Genomic DNA, 16,874 nt, shown 5'->3' with positions numbered 1-16,874 from the left:
CCTCGGTGTTGGAAAGAAATATCTGGCAGTGGTATAAAGATAGTTTGGAGGGTACTAAGACTGAAGTCAGGATGACTGAACAGATTACTGCAGGGGAGAGACAACAAATGCCAAAACTAGGGCAGTTAAAAGCGAACGTGATTAGGCAGAATCAGCATGAACTTGGGATTGAATAGATGTGAATGGTGAGGGAGGAGAAGATACCAATTTGTATCATTAACCAAAGCAGAGAATATGAGAGGAAACTGGGAAAAGATACAATGAATTCCATTCTGAATATGCTGAGTTTGAGATAGTTGTGGGAAATCTAGTTAAAGACATCCTACTGACAATTAACTTGAGTCTAGAGCTGAAGAGTAAGATCACAACTGAGAATATGAACTGCTCAGGGAAAATTATGTAGGACAAAGGGTGGACACTTAGTAGGACACTTCAATCTTAAATGCTCACATTTAAGATTGAAGGATGGAGATCCAAAGAAATAGACTAAGGAGATATTTCTACTGAAAGTCAAAACCAAGAAATGTATAGCACAGGGAACCACATTTAATATCTTGTAATAACCTACAATGAAAACGAATATGAGAAAGAATATATATAAATGTATAACTGAATCACTATGCTGTACACCAGAAAGTAACACAACAGTGTAAATCAACTAGACTTCGATTAAAAAAAAAGAAATCCTGTCCCCATGATGACAAAGGGCTGTTCTGCGGATTAGGATATAGGTATATCATACTTTAAGGTAGAATGGGGGGGACATCAGGGGTACAAAGCGTATATTGTGTACTATATATTTAGTGCTACAGGCACTAAAAAGACACAAAAGTGTCTTCTGTCTCCAGGGATAAGTGAGAGAGATGAGGACTACTGGCTGAAGAAGACTTGGATGTCACACACTAAGCCTGGAGTCCTGCCTAGTACGGAAGGTGAGGGCGGTACTTCTGCTCGGGGGCAATGCATAAAGAAGTGAATGTCACCTGGAAAGGAAAGGGGAAATCAACACCCAAGTTGACACCACATCTCTTCCAATGAAACTACTCATTCCCATCTTCTCTAAAAGCCATCCCCTCTTAAGGAGGGACTGCATTTAAAATTTAAAATGCAAGAGATTGAATCTGTTTTCTCTGATTCCCCTATGAGAATCTCACCTCCACACCCCTGTTGACACATACTATATTAAGGATCAGAAAACCTTTTCTGTAAAGGGCCAGACAGTAAATATCTTCAGTCTTCTGGGTCATAATGGACCCTGTCTCAACTACTCAGCACTGGCATTGCCACTGTAGAGCGAAAGCAGCCACAGACAATACATAAACAAAGGAGCTTGGCTGGGTGCCAGCACAACTCTATTTACAAAAGTGGGGGGCAGGCAGAACGTGGCCCCTGGGTCATAGACTGCTGGTCCCTGATCTGTATCATGGGGTAGGCCATGATCAGAGGATGCCAATCTGAAAAACACAGATCATAATGCTGGATTACGAGATCACAACAGACAGGTTCAATTGTGGAACGTCCTGGATGGGAAGAAGAAAAAAAATCCTAGACCCAGGAAGATTAAGCAGCCACATACACGATGGTCTTTCAGAGGTACAAGAAAGGCTGCCTTTCTCCCAAATATTTCCTCTATCGGCTAGCCAGGCTGCAAGAAGTTCTTGACAGCAGAATTGCTCTGCCAGATTAAGGCACTGTCGTGAATTTAAAGGGCACGCGTGTAGTACAGAATGAGTGACACATTAGTAGTGCATTAGTTTATCAGATCAATTAGCTGACAGCTGGCAGAGAACAAGGACCAGGGCGAAGAGAATCCAAGAGGAACTAAATGTCTGTGCAAGTTCCTCAGAATTTTTCATAGTTTTGGCACTGAAAATATGCTCTTACTCCATTACATGCTCTGCTATACATCCCGTCTTTTGTCAGAGCTGCCTGGCTGCTTCTAGGTAAAGGTCTCTGTTTGCATTTCCTCCATATTCCAGAATATAATGTTACAATCATTTCACTGAAATGATAAAGCCCTTGGCAAGACACTTTCTCTCAAAGTGGGGCAGAATCTACCTTTACTTTTCTTATACCACATAAGGATACACAACTTAGGAAATAGGGTTTGTCTAGAAAGCATCTAATTGTCACTAGTGAAGTCTTCTAAACAGGAAAACTCAGTGATTCCTATACTTACGGGAGAAGTTATAATGCTAAAATCTAAGTCTTAAAATATTGATTATACAAGGAACTTTATAACTAATGCTAAAACCTGTCAGCCATGGCTGTGTGGCTTTTCCATTTGGTACAACTTTTTCTTTCCATAGGATTTATTATGTTCTAACACGTAATATAATTGTCCTAATAATTATGTTTATAGTTTATTATCTCACTTTCCCCATTACATAGCAATCTCCATAATGGCAGATTTTAGTAAACTAAACAGTGCCAGTAGCTAGAACGGTGTCTCCCAAATTTAGCGGGTACTCACTAAATATTTGCCGAATGAATGACTGGATGAGAAAAAGCAAGCAAGTGAGCTGGAAAAGCAGAGCTGTCTTATAAAGTATATCCAGCTAAAGACAGAAAACAAACAAGGAAGGATAACTTGGAAATAAACAGATAATCTTTTCTATTGAAATTTCTATTCCCCAAGATTCTTTCCAAAACTATTTAAATGAACACAAGTGCGCATTTCACAAATACATCTCCTTCATTTATATTTTGTGAATTTAGAACTTTTGACAACTCAAAAAATACTGAGCAGCAATGTACTTTTGTGTTGTCTATTTTATAGCTACCGTTAGTTGCCTGCCTTAATCCATCCAATATGAACCTGCTTACTTGCTGGCAGAAGCCTGGATTGGCTTAGCAACTCACTCTCTGAACAGTCATATGTTCAGGGAAGGGGCCTGTCCAAAGGGTGAATTATGATTAATCTAAGATTCTTCCTGATGGTGATTAGTTTAGAGATGGTCATGTGATCCAATCCCGGACAACAGAATTTGAAGGAAAAAAAAAAATCTGCCCAGAGGCCTCTGGAAAAGTTTTTCTCCTTAGCAAAAACAAAACAAAACAAAACTTCATGGAAAGCAACAACCTCTTCTTTGATAGATATCACAGTATCTGTATATGATGCCTGGAACCACTGCAGCCACTTTGCAACCATGAGCCAACAAGCCAAGGATGGAAGGAGAAAAATATTTGGAAAACCCCAGGTACCTAGGCGATATTACTGAGGTACTGATTTAATCAGTGTTTTACCTCTACACTTCCTGTGATATGTGAAAGTAAAACCATATTCCTAAGGCAAATTTAGTTACATTTTCTGATTCTTGGCAGCCAAAAGCATCCTGACAGACTATGAAAAAGGGCAAACACCAAAACATGCTAGTCTGTTTAAAAGTAAAGTTACAGCAATTATTTTCAGACACTTACAAAAACACTTAAGCAATGATAGCTACACACACAAACAGCCATAGTTATAAATTAATTTGGCCTATGCATTAAAGCCTGTTACTTAACGGGTTACCTCTAACATATTTGGCCTAGATAATACTCAAATGTAATAGAAATGTATTTCTGTCAAAATATTATATGCTTTAGACTTCTAATATAGCATGAAGGAAAAACCAGATGATTATGATGTATTAAAGAGACTTAATCTTAAATTGATTTTTTATTTATAAATCTTGTATTTTAAACAAATGAGCAAGTACTTGGGCAAATACTTTCTTACAGATATCATCTGATGAAGGAGGATGGCTTATAACATTAAAAATAATCTTCAAAATAAAGTTTCCAGGTTGTTAGGGACATCAACCTATTCTCCCATAGAGATTATAATTGGTCACTACAGTTATATTTATTATTTCATCCACATTTTAGTTGATCATCTGTCTTATTCTTCTGAATCACTGTTGCATTTATTTGTCTCCAATGTACATGAAACTTTAGTTTCTTTTACCCCTAGACCAAAGACAATTGAGCAAAAATAAGCAAAAACAAATTATACACTATTCCAAACTACACTGTTTATAGCAGAAACAAGTTTGGCTCTTTTGTGCTCTATTAATGAAATCTGAAAAAAATAAAATGACTTTAACCAAACCATCATACTGAGTAATCCACTAATTTGGACACAGAATTTATAAGATCTTGAAGAATAATAGACTTTGAACATCTTCCAATTCAAAATGCCAAGATCTGAATGAATGACTGGTCTGCTCCCCAGCTTTTCAGGAATACAATACAATCACTGTCTTGCCTAAAAGTTCCATCAAGAATCTCAGGAAATTCTGATTATTTCGAGAGCAAACACTTGCAGAAAATGAAATCAAAACGATATATGAGCAAAAATAGGAAAACCATTTCATCATCTGGATTATAACGTGTCTCAGATCTTAAATACAAACAAACAAACAAACAAAAAACCCAGACTTCAGAGACTGTATTCTATGACTTTGAAATTTGGTTCAAGGAAAGAATGAGCAGAAACAAAAGGAAAACATATATGTGTGTGTATGTATGTGTGTATATATATATATGGGGAGGGGGGAGGACATAACTCAGTGGTAGAGTGCATGCTTAGCATGCACGAGGTTCTGGGTTCAATCCCCAGTACCTCCATTTAAAAAAAAAAAAGTAAATAAAATAAAATAAAACCCAATTACCTCCCCCCACCAAAAAAAAAAAAAAAAAGGATACTTGTTCTGGCTTCAAATCATACTAGTATTTTTGTTAAAGATTTCTGATTAAATTACAAACCTTTATAAAACTGACAATATGTTTATTAACTAAAAGGCAGCCTAGCTGAGGTCAATAATGGTTTGTAAATCAAAATATACAGCAGAGGTAAGTAGCAGAAGTCTTCTGAAGCACTAGTATGAATGGGCCTAACTAGCAATTCACCAATGACCAGTTTAAGGCCCCTTGCCACACGAAAGTTTGATGAGGATACTACATAGAAAACAAAAAGAGAAAGCAAGATTCCACTGCTCTATTTACAGGTAACTTCCAGTAGTCAGTGATGGTTAGCATGGCACCAAAGACCAGGTACTTTGAAAAAGGCATCATGAAACGAGCTAATTACCATTTTTCATCACAACTGAAGCCATAACCGACAATACTATACACTAAACGCTGATGGTCATATACATATAGACATAAGCTGCTAGGATTTTTACAAGTAAATATAAATTTTAGGGCTTAAATTTTCACAAGACTTTTTGTTGTTATTATTTTAAGCAAAATATAGTCACAATCTAAATACAAATGTACATGCACAGAGAAATGTCTGGAAGAATATATGGCAGGCTCTTAATAGTAATTGTCTCTGGGTAGTAGGATTTTGGCTGATTTTTTTTTTTTTCTTTTTTGCCTGTGGTTTCCAATTTGACTACAATTTATGTGAGTGATTTAAAACCTTTACAAGTCCTATGAACCAGAACATCTTTCAATGATACAGAAAATATCAGTAATTAGAACAATACCTTATAGTGATCAAGTCAATAACTGAAATTATCGTTAAAATATTAAACTTATGTGACAACTACATGCATTATTAATTTATCAAGTACAAATTTTGCTTATTAATTTCAGTCATCTCACAGTTTTCCAAATGAACATTTAAAAAATCTCCAGCAGACAACTCTAAAGCCGAGTTTCTCAGTCTTAACAAGGATGTTACTTTGTTGTGAGGGACTGTCCTGTACGTTGTAGGATGTTTGGTGGCACTCCAGACCTCACCCACTACATGCTACCAGCACCTCCTTCTTGTTTGTGACAAGCAAAAATGTCTCTAGACCTTGCCAGTGTCTCCTGGGAGACAAGATCACCCCTGGGTGAGAATCATTGCCCTAAAGTAACAACAGACAGGTCAGTCTTTAAGCAATTGATTTTGCTCTAGATAATCTGCATCGATTGGCCTATTGCTCAGGATAGCTTGTCAGTCACAGGAAGTAATTGAAGCTTGGTTACTGCTTGTCCAAGCCTATGACGGATAACCTTTAGATCATAATAATTACCTGATAGCTGCTTCCCCGGAAATGAAATAGCTGTCCTTCTACATTGAACTCAGCATAGAAAACTAGGGAATAATATATATTTACCACTAAACATAAAATACCAAATAAGGTAGAGAACAAGAAAGGACTTCTTTAAATGTGAAAGGCCACGCATTAGCAAAACAATAAGCAGACCCAGTTTGCACGTGACTTCTTTGATGCCTTCTTTAAATCAGAAAGAATAAATGCCGTTCTCCTCTGTGCTCAAAAGTCCTTTATATATACACGTATAGTATTTTATTAGTAGTATTTGTTCCTTTGGCAGCCTTTCTCACTGGAATGTGAGCTCTAGAGGGCCAACATTTTGATTTTCTTCATCTTTGCTGATTTGGTTCATGCATTGTTACAGTAATTCATTAAGTGATTCATACAGGTCCTTAGTGATTAGCACCACAGTAGGTTAATTATAGTGCTGGTCACTGAGGATATGAAGATGATCACAGGATAAAATGTGCTAGGATGGAGGTAGGAAAGCACACACAAGGGGTTATCTAGGCCGAAGTTGGAGAGCAGGGAGGGCTTAGATGAAGTGACTTGGAACAAGTTGGGAAAGCAACTGGCAAGGAAGTGGGGGGAGGAGAGAGAGAGGGGGTGGACCTATCAGGCAAAAGGAGCTCTATGGGCAGGGTTTCAGGGAGAGTCCCGCCTCCTACTGCCTGGTACAGGAGCTAGGACATCTTCACTGATAAACAAATGAGGATGAAGCAGAAAGAAGAAAAACTCAGCAGGCTGAGAAGGTGGTACCAGTAGCATCAGCCTCTGGGATCTTCCCACTCAGGTTGTATCTGGGAGGCTTTGATAACAATCAGTAGCTCTGGCCAATTTCAAGGCCAATGGAAAAGGTCAGCTTGTATACCTTGCTGCTTATCTTATAACTTCTCTACTTCCTGGTGTTCAGAGGTAATTCAATAATAACTTATTTATGGGAATGCTTCCTTGAGAAATTCTACGAGAGGTGTTATTGCTAGAACTAAAGATATTGCATTTTGTTTCCTGGTTCTAGTTATTACTAGACTTTAATAAGAAAAGTAGGCATTGAACTGATTTTGTTAATATTTTCAGTGTTAGCTATTACATTGTCTTCGATCTCTAAAGGGCAAAATCCTGCTTGCCATAAACAATTCTGACAACTTTTAGACATATTTTTAGAAACGCTTATGAGATCTTACAATTTTATATTATTAGTCTAAAATGCGTACACATTTAAAAACCATTTATACCAGTAGGCATTTGTATCATGTTGGGAAATGTGAGTTTTCTTTAAATCATGTATGCCATTATTACATATTCCTTTAGTAACCTATAATATTTAGCTTTTTTATACAGGGAGCAATCGTATCAGAAAAATAGGACATCTACTTCTGGCCCAAAGTAAATAGTCAAATAGAATACAACAGTAGACAGGTGACATTTTTTTCTAAAGAAGAATTCAATGATGTCTGTATAACACGGTCAAGTCTGTTCTCTGGCACAGCTGGGGAATGCAGTATTCCGGTCAAATATTCTGCTTAATAGAGTTACCGTATATTTTACATGGATTGCCTATTTTCAAAGAGTTGCAATAGCTCAAAATAAACCTAAGGCTAGGCAGCCAGGGTGGTCCCAGCTGAGCTCAAAGGGAATTATCTGGGTGTGTGTGATTAAATAGAGGGAACTGGTGGCCCCTTAGGGCTCTATCTGCATGAAAGGATTTATGCTGGTACTTTATTTATCCCTGGCTTCTAGGAAAAGGAAGAAACCTGCCTAGGTGCCTGAGCATAAGGGAGAAAGGAGGGCAGTGGAGGGGGTTATGGTCTTAGCATCCCCTTTAGGTCTCTAGGACTTGGGGAAAAAAAAAAATTAAGCCTCCAAGGAGAAAGGGATCAGAAGAGAAAGAAACTGTTTCTAAGAAGGGTCCGGTGAAACATGGCTACCTCTGCACTGAGCATAACCCCCGTATACTACTGCAAGGAATGGTGGGAAAATTGGAGCAGTAGGAGACTGCAACCTCGGCCCGGATGTGGGCATTACCATCGAGGACAAATCAAGCAGCTTTGCCAGCAAAAGGCATTTAGCAGAGGGGGAACGGGAGCTGCAGGGGACAGGGAAGGCAGGACTTTTTCTATTCTATTCAATGCTATATTCTCATCAGCCTCGAATAGCAGGCACTCAAATATTTGCGGGCAAATGGCAAGTAATGACTATAGAGGACACGTTTTTGAGCCCATATGAGATGACTTCAGCTATACTTGTGGGAGTGGAGACTACAGGGAGCTTCAATCCTGCCAATGGGGGTAAAGAAGAGACAATGGGATATCTGGATTATTGTTACTAGGGTAAACCTGATGTGAATTCCCAGGTATTGAGACTTGGAGACAGCTTACAAATGAAACTATACCATTCAAGAGGCACATCAGGGTCTTCCCCGTTTCTCGAGGGCATCTTCATAAAATTAATTACCATTTTACCAGCAAAGCAAAGATGCATCAACTTTTGAGGCATCTAATGGAGATTTTGGATGATGGAATTCTAGATAAGGGAGTTTATATCACTGATTAAGATTTTTTTTTGTTAAAGAATGTATTTGGTTTCTTCCATAAGTCCATCATTTTTATAATATCGCACTGAAGTTTCCTTTAAATGTCAAGTGCTTTGTGAATTGAAGGCTTAAAAATGTGTCAAAATAGCTTAGTCTTCTTGGATCAGGAATTATATACACAATCTTTTTATGCAAAAACTCATCCTCGTTGCTTTAAAGGCAAATTGCCTTTAATGAATGAATAAAATGTTCTATATATTATCAATTTAGTCTTTTGAGTCTAACTAAATGCAGATGCTCACCTTGGTTTCCAATTAGACTTAGACATGACTGAGGCTTTGTAAAGAAGGAAGATGGCTTGACGAAAATGAGAGCTTCTCAAAATTAAGTATCTCCATGAGCCAAAATAGCTACAAGGAGCTGTCAAACAAGAGTAGATTTTTATTTTAAATAGAAGTGTAGATTTTAAAGGAACAATTACTTAAGATAGAAGGAAGAAACTCCTTAACTGAGAATTAAGACAAGAGTGACCTTGGTTGTCGTAACTCCCATACTAGGTAGGGGTGCAATTAACATAAGATGATAGTCACATATCTGCCTCCAAGCTTTCCATTTAGTTTCGATACTGTGCTCCTGAAGTTTCTCTCTGTTCTAAGAGGCTCAGGTCCTCTCTTTCTGTGGCTTCCACTGTCCATACTTGACTTTTCCCAGTCTGGGAGGAGAGCTCACACTGAGTGATTTTGGCTTATTCAGCCAATCTTAGGATGGCCTGGGCTTTAAGTCATTTTAGTTCTTTTGATTTTGTAAACCATTTTAATTGTAAATAGTTTAGATTTTATCCTGAGGACACAAGTCATTAAAGAATCTTAAGTGAGGAAAGTAACCATTATCCTGTTTGTTTAAGTTTCACTATAACGTGGTGAATGGATTAGAAGTTAGAAATGGTAAGAGAAGCAGACACAGACACCAGTCAGGACATCATTGTAGCAGTCCAGCTGACAGATGGTGGAAATCCAGAACTAAAGCAGCGTCAGTGGGCTTGGAGAGAAATAGGTGGATTCAAAAATATTTAGGAAGTAGAAGCAACAAGACTGAGCCATGGCATAAAACACCATGATGTACAGATATCACTTAGCTTCCTGACACTTAGCCATTTTCATTCTCATCTAAGAGCTGTTCAAAAATGGTTAAGGTCCTGATTTTTGAAACAAATTGTCGAAGTTTATTTACCAGATGAGCAGTAGCAAATACTTATTTTGTTGAGGGGAAATCTGCTAGCATGATTAATAGTAATGGTAACATTTTCTTCTTGAGTTATATCAATGAATCTAATACTCCTGTAAAGCCTTGTTCCTCTACTTCTAGTATATGAGATACAGAGTGAGGACGCTCACACACAAATATTTATTGAGTGCCTGGGTGACAGATTGTTCTTTAAAAAACAAAACCAAACAAAAACACACAGAAGCAGCAGGAAACTGACAGATTTGAAAGAGAAAAAAAAATTTTTCTATAATTTATTTGGAGCTATGAAAGTTATTGAAGTATAATACTTGCCATGGACACTTTTCCAACCGCTGAAATTAATTTGTATGCCTAAGCAAGACACCGCATGGTGGTGAAACATAGAAGGTTCACTGATTTTGAATATTCTATTCAAAACAGAATATTCTATTCAAAATATCTTGAAAGAAAAAAGACTGTGTAGTCAACGATTTGAACTATGAGAATGACTGAAGCATGAAGAAGAATAAGCAAAAGAGATGTTTTGATATTACATAAATATGGAATTTAATTTTCTTCCGCAAAATATTCAACTTAAATTTAGGGATTACTAATTAATCTTGCTTATATTATAAGCAGTTTTTAAAACTCTGTTGCTCTCAGAGAAGCTCACTAGAAAGAGAGTCCCAACTCTGAATTTAGAAATGTTTCCAATTACATGTATCATCACGGCCAATATATAGGACATTCAACTTGAATATTTTAAATATCCTTATTAGTTGAGTAATATATAATATGGATGGCATGAATAATTTATAGAGCAGCATCTCATAGAGATTACCCAGTTCTGCTTTCATTAATTTGACTGTGATTATTTTGAAAAGGGGCTTAATCCATACTGTCAACCCTTTTTGTTTATTTCCATTTGTACCATCCTTTAGAGGATATCTCTCTGAGGAAGATTTTCTTGGTATCTGCATTTTGTTTATGTTACACATGCCAAATAGATCTCCCAAGATGAAACTCCTAGCTCATTTGGAAGTAATTTTTGGTAGCACATGAATCAGAACTCTTATTTTCTTCTCAGCACTACTGGTATTTTATTGCTTCCATCTATAGTCCAATATGCTTTTAAGTGCCAAGAACCCTGAGGCCAAACACACAAAGCGCTAAGAAAATGGGAACTTCTGGCGATTACAACTTTAGTCTCTCTTTCAGGGTTCTTCCTTCCCCTGGGAGACTGAAATCACTTCAAGCTCACTATGAAACCAGGACATGGTGAGCACAGATGATTGACTGAAGTTGGCGATGTTGATTTAGGAGTCTTCGGCTTATAGGTCAGGTGTAAAACCCTTAAACCTGCTTGTCAAAGTCAGTCTGTCAAACTCCTATGGATTATTTCCAGACTCTGCCCAAATGTCACTTTCTGTATGCAGGCTTCTCTGGCCAGCTCAGGCAGGGTGAGGCAGTTCCTCCTTTGTATTATTACAGCACCCTGACATATTCCAACAGCAGCACTTAGCAAACTATATTGCATTTGTCCATCTCCCTCCACTCACGGAGAGAAACTATTCTCTTCCTTTTGTCTCTGGACTAGAGCATTACTAAAATCAAGTTGGTTCTCAATAAGTAATAACTGAATGGACAGGCAGAGAACGGCTAATAATACTCTCCACCTGCTTAGCTTAGGTTATGAGGTGTTTTCACATCGTGGTGAGGAAGACATGGCAGAAATTATCACCTATGTTTTGTAAAGGAGGGAACTGATGCTCAGAGAGGTTATATGACCGACCCAAGTTCAAAGCAGCTAACAAGTTGCACATCTACTTCTCATGCCAGCGAGTGGATAAAGATTTGTAAAGAGAAGAGGTAGCAGTCATATTCTGCAGGGCAGACGGAAACTATTAGCCAAGACACAGCGTAGGAGCCAGTTAGTTGCTTTGAAAGCTCCAAAACTCTTAGCGGGTTCTTGAGAAGTTAACTTAAATGCACACAAAACCGAACTTCAGAATGTCAACTTATTTACAATGAGAATGCTTTGTCACAAATAATTTCCCTGTACTTGAGCTACACCCACAGTGAATCCAGTAGATAAAAAATACATCTTTTGTATCTCTGTAATACAAATGGCTCTCTCTGAAATTCCTGCCGTGACTCAGACTCTAAAGAGGAATAAGTTCTTAGAGGTCTTAGTGTAATCCCTTCATTTTACTAACTAACTAGCTGGTTAATTAACTGGAAAGATAAATGACTTACCCAATCACATAGCTTGTTTGGGACAGCACCAGGACACAGAATCACTTCTTAATGATACTATCCTTACATTTTTTTAAGCAAGTTATAATTGAGAAGTAATGTAAGTATAGTTCTTAGCAAGCCTTCTAAGTATCTGGCTAATATAACTAAACATAGGCTGTCACACAGGAATTGTCCTTAAATGCTACTGTGTCCATGTGTAATTGGGGAGATAGTGGGGCAGGGGGGAGCACATAATATGACAGACAGTGTTTTAGGATCTCATCCATGTTAAAACAAGATACTTTTTAATAGAGGTTAACAATATTAATTATATTGATTTATCTCTATCCACCCATAAACATTGATGCTACCAAAAAAAAATTCTTGGATTTTATCTTTTCCCTTTGTCAATCGAAGTGTATTTTCTAGTCCCCATGTGTTTTCAACAAACTTCTTTTTTACTTTTGAAAGTAATCAAAGTAATTATAACTTGGGTGTGTTCCTATGTTCATGTCATATTTGTAACTTCTAAGTTTTGAAAAAATCACTCATTGCCAGTAGAACACTTTTACTACTTATTGACCATGTAAAAAAGTTAAATATATGTGTCCGTTAAGGAGCAAAGACAAACATAATCTAATATTCTCAGCAAAAAAAAAATAAGATAAACGATCATATTTAGGAAAGTTTTTGGTTTAGCTTCTATTACCAAAGCTGGGGTATGCTCTGGGTCATATGTCCTACCTGAGTAGATGAAAGTAAATGTTTTCCACAAGTGTATTTGTACCTCACAGACTGCAAGTCACACCAAAATCAAATGATTTCATGGGGCAACACCATCAATTAAGAGAAAGAGCCTTGGAGGGGAGGATATAGCTCAGTGGTAGAGCGCGTGCTTAGCATGCATGAAGTCCTGGGTTCAATCCCCAGTACCTTCATTAAATAAATAAATAAATAAACCTAATTACCTCCCCCTTTTAAAAAAAAGACAGAGAGAGCGTGCCTTATTTAGCAAATAACTGCTTTGGGGGATAGAAACAGGCCTCAAACTACAATGAATTAGCTTGCTAATTGATCTTCCTGCTGGGGATGATTGTTAGAATTCCTTCTTTAAAACACAGGAACCTTTACCCGTTCGATATCAACCTTTGTGCATATGCTTCTGCTACTTTCATAATCAGAGCCGGTCCTCTTCTATGCCTCCACTGAATGCAGGGAAGCACTTGCACAGCACTGAGACAACACAGCTTTTGCTTTCCTCTGGCATCGTAACTGGCACCCTGATGGTCAACCTCCAATTAAATGCTAATGTTTACTGTTATCCCCACCACTTACAGATTGTGAAACAAGAACCCACATTCTGAAAGAAACTTGAGGTAGTCAAGGTCATTTACATAGTCCAACTGAGAATCACTTTCTCATCTAGACTATGAAAGACACTTGTTCATAAATCACAGCATTTATAACGTACTGAGTAGAAGACGATTTTAGATGCTAATTTTTAAGCTAGGTCAAATTATAATATCATGCTGTATAAGAAAAAAACAGGGTCGTTTAAGTACCAATTCATTCATTTGCTATAAAATTTCAGCAGAAAAATTCCCATGTATACCCAAAGTTGAAGATAATTCACTCCATTATGCATTAAGCCAGCCAACAATTTTTATCCATGTCACAGGCGTAAAATATCTGTCAATTCCTGTTAAGGGACTATAACATGAAATCAATATGGTCAGTAGATACATAAAATAAAATGCCAATAGAAATTATTTAAAAACAAAAGTAATAGGCCTTGCGATGCTTTAAGATGTATTACTCACCAGAAACAAAGTTCGGAAGTTGCTGAGATCACCGAAAAATTCTTCTATGCTCACTGTCTTAGAGTCAAAAACAAAGTATTCTCCAAGATTCTCATAGAGCTTTACCATGTTGTTGTGCATGGTGAACAGTTTTTCATACTGGTCTCTGGCGCTCTTTGTAAAGCTGTAGCTTTCTGTTAAGGAACATGACCCAATAGTACTTCAAAGGCAATCAATCACTAGATGTCAACACTGAATTACACCATCATTTCTGTAAACAGTTATGTATTAGTTTGCTAAGGTTGCCATGATGGGATACCACAGACTGGGTAATATAAACCACAGAAATTATTTTTTTCACAGTTTAGGAGGCTAGCAATCCAATACCAGGGTGTTGGCAAATTTGCTTTCTTCTGTGGCCTCTCTCCTTGGCTTGCAGATGGCCACCTTCTTGCTGCGTCCTTACAGAGCGGTCCCTCTGTCTCTGTTGTCTGTGTCCTAATCTCCTCTTTTATGAGGACACATGCATACTGGATTAGGGCCTAACCCAAGGACCTCGTTTGAACTTAATTACCTCTCTAAAGGTCCTATCTCCAAATACAGCCACATTCAGAGGTTCTGGGGATTAGGGCTTCAACATACGAATTGCAGGGTGGGAGGGGTGCACACTTCAGCCCATAACAACTGGCTAGAGTCATTATATTGGCTAGTGAGTTTTGAAAATCTATAAATTAGGCAGAACGATTTAATGTATAACCAAGAACATGTTTGCTAAAACATGTGTGTTAAATGAAAGCACAGAAGTATAAATACCAGAAAACTGCCTCCTATCTTTTTATAAACAAGATAGAGTAGAAACCAACAGCAACAAAAAACTTCAGGAAAAAAGTATACATTGTTTTAATACACATATTCTATATAGATGGAGCAGTTACAGTGTATTCTATACCTAGGTTGTGCATATATGTGTGTTTATATACATACACACATACACATATATACATACACACATACACACATATATATACATATACACATATATCCCATATGAGGAGAGAAAGGGAGACGATGGGAAGGGAGGGAGAGGCATGGAGAGGGAACAGGAAGGAGAGGAAGAGGGAAGAAGGGAGAGGTGAGAGAGAGGGAGAGATTCTCCCGTAGCTCGGGAACCTTAATGACTCAAAGGGCTTGTTAAAACCCAGAATGCTTTTGCTGAGCCTAAGGATTCGAATTTCTTTTTACTTTCTTTCATTTCATTGAAGTTTAGTTGATTTACAATGTTGTGTTAGCTTCTGATGTACAACAAAGTGATTCAGTTATACATATATGTTTATTCTTTTTCAGATTCCTTTCCCTTTTAGGTCATTACAAGATCTTGACTATAGTTCCCTGTGCTATACAGTAGGACCTTGTTGTTTATCTATTTTATATATAGTAGTTTGCATCTGCAAATCCCGAACTCCTAACTTATCTCTCCCCCGCCTTTCCCCTTTGACAACCATAAATTTGTTTTCTTTGTCCGAGTCTGTTTCTGTTTTGTAAATGAGTTCATTTGTGTCAATTTTTTAGATTCCACATATAAGTGATATCATATGATATTTGTATTTGACTAACTTACTTCACTTAGTATGATAATCCCAAGGTCCATCCATGTTGCTGAAAATGACATTATTACATTCTTTTTTATGGCTGAGTAATATTCCACTATGTATATATACCAATTTTTTTTATCAGTTCATCTGTTTATGGACATTTAGGTTGCTTCCATGTCTTAGCTACTGTAAATAGTGCTGCTATTGAACATTGGGGTGCGTGTATCTTTTCAAATTAGAGTTTTCTCCAGATATATGCCCTGGAATGGGATTGCTGGGTCATATAGTAAATATTTTTACTTTTCTTAGGGAACTGAGGATTATAATTTCTAACAAGTTCCTGGCTGATGCTGAGGCTGCCAGGCCAGGACTACATTTTCAGTAGTATGCTCTAGGAAAGTATTTAGCCCAAAGTTAATTACATCAATGTTTAAAAATTTTTATCGAAAAAGGTGATAACATCAACAACCACTACCAAAGCATTAAATGAACCAGATATACATATAAATGTGTCTGACTAAATGTATCTCAGTATATGTAAATTTACACTTACACAAAGAAATTATCAACTTTATTCCTAATTATAGAAGATGTAGATAAAGAAAATTCTCTCTTTAGGTGACACAGAAATATAAAAACATAAGTAAACTACTATTTCCAACAACTCAGTATGATGACCATTTGGGACCACCTCCTTCTGGTCTTTCTTCTATGGCTAGTAACTTTTGAATGTTAATTAGTAAGACTGCTTCAGAGAAAGGTAAGTGGGCTAACCATGTAGAATAGAAAAGGAACCAAATCTACCTTTTAAGAGAAGAGTTAAATCTATTAAAAATCAATAATGATCACAGAAGTAAAATATCTTTCAATGCAAAGGTACTAGACTTGGAATTGTAAAGAAGAGTAATAGCACAGTTTGGGGCATGATATTTTAAGATCCACTACGGTGTATTGATATTTTGTGACAGTTTTATTTTATCAGGCACTGATAACTGTGTCTTGAAATGCTTGATTTTATAAAATTTTCTGAATTCTTCAAGTGTGTTTCATCATAACCTGGGGCCAAATTTATTTTCCACGGGAACTTAGCTCTGGTTTCACAATGGAAGTCAGTGGGGAAATCAGACCATTTCTGGAAAATTACTTTGCAGCTGACACTCATGGGGTACAGCAGGATTTTAAAAGTGAGATGCCCCCCTTCCTACATGCTTTCTTATGCTACTTAAGTATTAGCATTCACATTGGCAACACAACAACCTCTTCCCTGCTAACCAGTGACATTAAATCTTTCAACCCTCCAGTCCATTTTGATGTCAATAGACCTGAAAGAATTAATGCATTTCTGACTTGACTTTCTTTTTACCAAGAAAAGGGTTGTATGTAATGCTGCATATATATTCTGATTTTACCTCTGAGAATAACATAGTTTTGATTTGTAAGAAAGTGTTAAACATCC

The 16,874-nt window shown here is 37.2% G+C and overlaps 1 protein-coding gene across 3 annotated transcripts in view; it reads right to left on the bottom strand.

Annotated features, from left to right (window-relative positions):
• DIAPH2 (diaphanous related formin 2) overlaps window positions 1-16,874 on the bottom strand; it is a 797,042-nt gene that overhangs the window by 203,740 nt on the left and 576,428 nt on the right. For all 3 annotated transcript variants that reach the window (XM_074359371.1, XM_074359369.1, XM_074359370.1), the window contains one exon: window positions 13,848-14,012. In XM_074359371.1, coding sequence (XP_074215472.1) covers window positions 13,848-14,012 — 165 coding nt within the window. The remainder of the gene's footprint in view (window positions 1-13,847; window positions 14,013-16,874) is intronic.

Source organism: Camelus bactrianus, chromosome X (assembly GCF_048773025.1).
Source record: "Camelus bactrianus isolate YW-2024 breed Bactrian camel chromosome X, ASM4877302v1, whole genome shotgun sequence".
In the NCBI taxonomy this organism is placed as follows: domain Eukaryota; kingdom Metazoa; phylum Chordata; class Mammalia; order Artiodactyla; family Camelidae; genus Camelus; species Camelus bactrianus.
The sequence above is the reverse complement of the archived record's forward strand: the minus strand, read 5'-3'. Positions and strand labels throughout refer to the sequence as shown.